The following is a 6,686-nucleotide window of genomic DNA, read 5'->3' as shown; positions in this document are numbered from 1 at the left end:
AGACCTCCGCCAATCACGAGTAGGGCCGTCTCCGCCCAACTCAAGACCTCCGCCAATCACGAGTAGGGCCGTCTCCGCCCACATCAAGACCTACGCCAATCATGTGTAGGGCCGTCTCCGCCCACATCAAGACCTCCACCAATCACGAGTAGGGCCGTCTTCGCCCACATCAAGACCTACGCCAATCATGTGTAGGGCCGTCTCCGCCCACATCAAGACCTCCACCAATCACGAGTAGGGCCGTCTTCGCCCACATCAAGACCTCCACCAATCACGAGTAGGGCCGTCTCCGCCCACAGGACAACATGTACTGCCCCTACCTGAGCATTTTGCTAAATCACCAAATGTTCTGCTGAACTGAAACACTTTTGCTTGCATTTTGGTTCTAATTGTCCTTACATAGATTGATAAATAAATAAAAAATAACACCATGGTGATAAGCCTCTTGTAGCCACATTATAAAAACTAATAGTTTAGAAAAGCCGAACTTAAAAAGAAAAAAAAAATAGATTTGGGGGAAAAAAGACAACTTTTACAGAGCCCTGCAGTGACAGACATGACTGTGGCTTACCTCGGCTACTTTTGGTGGAACTCCATCTCCCAGGACTTCTCTGTAGAAGCACTGCTGGGTCATGTAATACGAGAGGCCACTGGTTCTCTTGAAGGCATCTTTCAGACGCTTCAGCTCCACATCAGTAACTGAAAAAACACAAACAGAAGCATTCCCATCAGCAGAGATAGGGAGGATTCCAACTTTTCATCTGAGATATTGTAGGGTTCATCGTCTCCTTGTTGCTCTTTGGGTGCGGCTAATAATCTGTTTTTTTGATTCATCACACTGGTTGAATGATCCTGAATAGATCTTCACTTGTCATAGTAGTAGTAGTCTTTATTTAGCTACTTATTGTCACAGTAGTCCATTTTGTTAATGTTAATCTCTGCTGTCACTTTGAGAGAATATAAATGAAAGTATCAGGTGAAATCATCCCGACTGCCTTTGAAATGTTTGATCTGTGTATAAATTCAATGATAAACACAAAACTAATTTGAAGAGGAGTTAGCATCTAGGGGTGTAAGAAAGTATTGATACACTGAAATATCGCGATATTTCATTTCCCAATTCTGTATCGATATTCTAAAGCCCTGTATCAATTTTTAATTAAGGTTTAAAACATCGACTTTCCGTTCAGCCGTTCATTTTTATGTTGTAGTTCAGCCTCTGGCCACTAGTTGGCAGCAGTGAGCCAGCCATTTGACTCCTCTACCTCTTGAGCGCCAGAGAGTAAGGGTAGCATTAGCATTGTAAGTAAACATTAGCTTTTCTTTTTTTTTCAGTATGAGTTTTTTTATTTAATAGAATTTTTGGACAAAAAAATCTCAATATATCACCTTGCTTACAGTATCGCAATATATCGTGATATATTGTATCGTGACCCCTCTGTCGTGATATGTATCGTATCGCCAAATTCTTGCCAATACACAGGCCAATTAGCATCTATGCAAACTCTTGATCAACAGTTAGCATTTAGGCTGGGAATTTTAAAAAAGGGTCATTTTCAAATTTTCGAACAAGTAGCTAAAATGACCAATGATTTTTATGTTGCAAAACATTTTTTTGTATTCTTGTGTGTTTAATTGTATGTATGTATGCATGTATGCACGGTTAGGTTCATGTCTATTTTTTTTCCTAATTTTGGTTCTGTATATTCCCACAATGAATTTGAACAAAACATTTCAGATGCAGTTGAAGTTCAGACTCAAAATTATTTTGCATAGAAATGCGAGGAACAAAAGCAGTTTTTAAATACAATCCCTTCATTTCAGGGGCTAAAAATAATTGGACAAATTGTAAATAAAATATTCATTTCTAATACGCTGTTCTAATCCTTGGTTGAAAAGCTTTTGTTCGTATTTTTCAGTCTACAAAAAAACAACCTTTAAAATAAAAGATTTATGAAGCTTTAGTGCTGTATGTTTCTATTTGTAGGTTTACAGTAAAATCAATATTTTGTCTCATTTCAACCCAACACCTCCAGCTTTCCAACAAGATCAGAACACTTCAAGCTCGAGTTCAGATGGAAGCWCAGTCATGAGAAAAAGAAAGTACAAGCTCTATTAACTCCAGAGTTTCATGTACTTGATTACAGAGCCGGCTCTTGGCATAGGCAAACTAGGCGGTCACCTAGAGCGCCATCTGCTGGAGGGGGCGCCAAACTGCAGAAGAAAAAAGTAATTATTTGTAATCCCTGGTTGTAACTCTGCTCAGCACCCCTTTCAATTAGCTTTGTCTTAAAAAAAACTATAATGAAGTATTTCAGGAAAAATAAACTACTCTACCCATAAAACATTTTCTCCCCCCCAATGCAGCAATCGCCCCCACCCTCTCTCTCATTTGATTGACATTGCACTGACTCGTCCTGCTCCGACACTCTGACGGGGGAGGGGCTAGTAGTGCCTCTCAGGTAGTGGTTTGTGTTGACAAACTCAATAACAACAAGTCTGTATTTTGTTGTCCCATACATGTCAACCTCTTCGGACATTTACCTGGATAAAAAGCCTCAAAAATCTGTAAATTTTGCAAAAAATCCATACAACTCGCACCCCAAGTTGGAAGATGGCTATTTAATGTTATTTATTGTTTTTAAAATCATCCTACAGGCTCTAACATGTTAGATAAAATTGAAAATGAGGTTTTGAAAAAATCTGTAAGGTTTGAAATAATCTGTGAGATTGCTCTATACGTCCGTATACCTGCAAAATGACGTAAAATCCTTATAACTTATGGACAATCTGTACAAGTTGGCATGTATGTTGTTATTTATTTGCTTTCTGGGACCTTGTTTTTAGGGGTTTAGATTGGGGTGGGTGGGACATAGTTCGGGGGCAAGTTGAAGCCTTGCGCTTCAACTTGCTTAGTGCACCAAAATGGCTAGAGCCAGCACTGTACTTGAACATAATGAAAGGATCTGGTCTAATACCAGGTCCTAAAATTCTTCAAATCTAACATCAAGTAAACAAAAACAAACAGCTGATTCCACTTTTATTAAATGAAGAAGAATGAGGTCAAAACATTACATGTCCAGCCCACAATCCAGCAGCTTGTAGCAGAAAGAACTCAGTAATGTTTCCTGTAGGATTTTAAATCTGTCACGTGGTTGTGGAGGACATTTGGCCCACTCTAACGTTGTTTCAGCTCAGTCGTTCAGTCTGGTTGAGGTTCTGGACTCTGACTGGACCACTGAAGCACACTGATTATTTTCTACTCCATGAGTTCGTGGTCCACTCAATGACTGTGACAAGCCCAAACCATCAGACCTCCACCTCCGTGCTGACAGCTGGGAGGAGCTGTTTGTGTTGATATTTTGTTTTCACCAAACATGGCGCTGTGCATTATGGGTAAACATCTCCACATTGGTCCTGAAATGTTTTGGTTAAATATTTGTGTTTATTGATTAAATAATGAGATGGTGGAAACTGTTGCGTGTTGTACCTGTAAGGTTGGACTGAAATGGTTTTAGAAGCTGATATCAGATCAGTGTCTCCTAGGTGGAGTCTGACCTTCAGTTTCATGTCTGCTTATATAACTTCCTGCTTGTTCTTCACAGTTTACTGTAAGTCACAGCGTATTTCACATTAAGCTACATAGAAAACTACTATTTACAGATACAACAAGAGCAACCAGTCATACTGTGATGTAATGTTACTTCCAGTATCAGCTGTTTACACTTATCACAGTTGTTCCTGCTGCACTGACATTTATCTGGAGGAAAGGAACTGATTCTGAATTTGACACCAACCTTAGGAGACAAGAAASTTTGTTTTGTCTTCAAGATAAACCACATACTGGCTGCCTGCTTGATAGGAAGGTGTGCTTCCCACAAAACACCTTAAAGCAGTCTGAAACGTGAAATCAATAAGTAAAAAACTGTTGTTTGAATGGGTAACCATTAAAGAACATCTGAGAACACAAATACATACCGACTTCTTTTTTTTTTCAGTTTTAGGAAGAACATCAAAGTCATTAAGTATCATTACCTCCAAACCAGTCTTGTATAAAGTACCGCAAAGTGATACTTGAGTAAAAGTACAAGTATCTTACCATAAAATTACTTTGGTAAAAGTTAAAGTCGCTGAGTATATTACTTGGGTAATAGTCTGAAAGTATCTGATATTTTTTTGTACTTAAGTATCAAAAGTAAATTTCTGACATAAAATGTACTTAAGTATTAAAAGTAAAAGTATTGAGTAAAAATGAGTGGTTAGATTTTCCAAAATGATATTTATTGGAAGGTGGCCTCCCCGAAAAATGTTTTTCTAAATGACTATTAAAGTATTAATACTAAAAAATTTAGGATGCAGTAATGTAGCTGTTTCAGATTTATACTGTATATATTACTACATCTTCAGTCTACATTCAGGACATATCTGTCCTGCTGGAGTGTGACATGTGTGTTGTGCAGCTGTGATGGATTGTGTACAAACTAATACAGTGTAAAAATTTTATATCCATATTTGTAGGTCTCATTCAACCACAATTCCATTCACTCTATCCAGGAGGCACAGTTTATCTTTACAGTATTTCTTTTAATAAAAAAAAACCTATAAAAACAAGCAAAAATGAACTAAAAGTAACAACTTTATACTTTTTGCCCTTTTTTAAAAATGTAAGGAGTAGAAGTAAAAAGTAGGCTGAAAAATAATTACTCAAGTGAAGTACAGATACCCAAAAATTCTACTTCAGTACAGTAAAGAAGTATTTGTACTTGGTTACTTACAACTCTGCTCCAAACAGTGCATGGGGGAACATTTACCAAACCTAATGGGAAATTTTATGAACTTAAAAAGTGGTCAGGCAACTGGATGCATATCCCTCAAATTTTGCATCTCCTGATTTGATAAGTGGAATTATTTATTATTATTATTATTATTATTATTATTATTATTATTATTATTGCACATTAGGGAGCTCTGCGAGCTCAGTGGTCAGTGCTGTGGTCTCATCATCCTGGTTTGAGTTGCAGGTTGCTCTTGAACAACAAAAATGTGTCAGCAGCTCCAATGTAAAAAACAAAATCACTTCTCCTGGACTGTCTAAAATACTCCAGACTGATTTTATTTTATTTTTTTTAAATTGGCATACTAAATGGAGGGAAAGGTGAAGTTAAAAAACCTTCAGAGCATTAACTTTAGTAATGGAAATGCAGCTTTAATGCTGCTGGGGATGGAAAAGCTTTTAATTCAATTAAGCCAATCAAACATGTACATAAGAGCCAATCACAACCTTTTTCATTACTCAAGGGTTCCTGCTGAGCTAAGAAACAACTCTGAGGCAGGAGGTAATAAAAAGTAACCCTGGCAAACCTAGCAATAAGGAACTACTGTATACTCAAAGGGCAAAAACAAAGGTGAACCCACGGTACATACTCAGTTTGTGGTCACTTCCTGTCTCTTTATAGCCTGACTGACCCACACTACAGGGACTTTAAATTTGCATAATAAGCCTCTTTCACAAAACAATTCCGCAAAATCACTAAACAGACTGGTCCGGCTTGAAGCTAGGGGTGGGCAATGTATCTAATATACTTGATGTATCCCGAGTTTTTCAATGTACGATGGTTAAAATGGCTTTATCGTAAACATTGAGTATCAATTATCATGCAAACAATAAGCAGCATCTCTGCAAGTTTAACTTTTCCAACACACTTGAACGCATCACTAGCCCCCTCCCCTAACATGCCGTTCTGGGTCAGTCCATTTAACGGTCACTGTTTATATTTTTGTTTTTGTATTTTAAAGACATCATATTTTTGATTTTACATTTATGTTAAAAGCACAAGAACACCTTTTTAAGTTTCAATGGTTTATTTTTCCCTTTCACTTGATGTTTTGCTGCTGTGGTTCATTTATTTTTGAGTTTATTAAAGATCTAGATTCTAGAGTGTAGACAACAAAAAGACAGTGGCAATAATTCCATTAGTGAAAAACTTATGTTTGACACTGATAGTTAAAATAAAACATTTACATTTGTTCAGATTCAGTATTTATATTTTTTGGATCAGTTTTAATCAATTTTTCATTGATTTTGGACGTATCGTGATATATATATCGTGTATCATGATACAGACAAAAACTCTTGGGATATAAGACTTTCCTCATGTCGTCCAGGCCCAGCCCTACTTTAAGCCCCCTCATAAGTCACAGGAAAAGCCATCCAGTTCCCGCTCACATGTACGTGTTCATAAATGAACCCAGCAGCACAGAACCTAAAGAGGAGTGGAGCAGATCTCAGCTGGGCTGAAGAGAACAGAGATATATTTATAGTGTAACGGACGTCTGCCTCATATTAACCAAAACAAACTGAATTAACTTACTTTAGTGATCCTGTGGTTCAATATTTTTAAGCTGGATACACAGTTACTGTTTTTTGTCATCTTTAATATTCCCTCAGTAATAAATGTGTTGATTAATCCTGCAGTCACTCACTAGCTGCGTTTCCATTGCAAATGTGCACAAAACTTTGTCAATATTCTGTTAATGTCGAAAAACACAGTTTTAGAACTGCAGTGTTTCCATTAAGTAAGAAATGCTATTAAAGTCACGCATGAATACATTTGTTCTCATGATAAGTCATCACAAACATGGCAGCGATGGATGTAAACACATAGCATGTTGCTACCACGACACTA

At 37.4% G+C, this 6,686-nt stretch overlaps 1 protein-coding gene across 1 annotated transcript in view; it reads right to left on the bottom strand.

Annotated features, from left to right (window-relative positions):
- Nucleotides 1-571: 571 nt before the first annotated feature.
- Nucleotides 572-6,686, bottom strand: part of LOC106536595 (ubiquitin carboxyl-terminal hydrolase 32) — a gene marked incomplete at its 3' end in the record, with an annotated part of 8,921 nt that continues 2,806 nt past the window's right edge. Inside the window, 1 exon segment of the mRNA XM_014033904.1 lies at nucleotides 572-699. Coding sequence (XP_013889358.1) covers nucleotides 572-699 — 128 coding nt within the window.

The sequence above is a fragment of the Austrofundulus limnaeus genome, unplaced genomic scaffold, assembly GCF_001266775.1.
Source record: "Austrofundulus limnaeus strain Quisiro unplaced genomic scaffold, Austrofundulus_limnaeus-1.0 Scaffold1888, whole genome shotgun sequence".
Classification (NCBI taxonomy): domain Eukaryota; kingdom Metazoa; phylum Chordata; class Actinopteri; order Cyprinodontiformes; family Rivulidae; genus Austrofundulus; species Austrofundulus limnaeus.
Note: the sequence above shows the minus strand (reverse complement) of the source record. Positions and strands in the feature narration are given on the sequence as shown.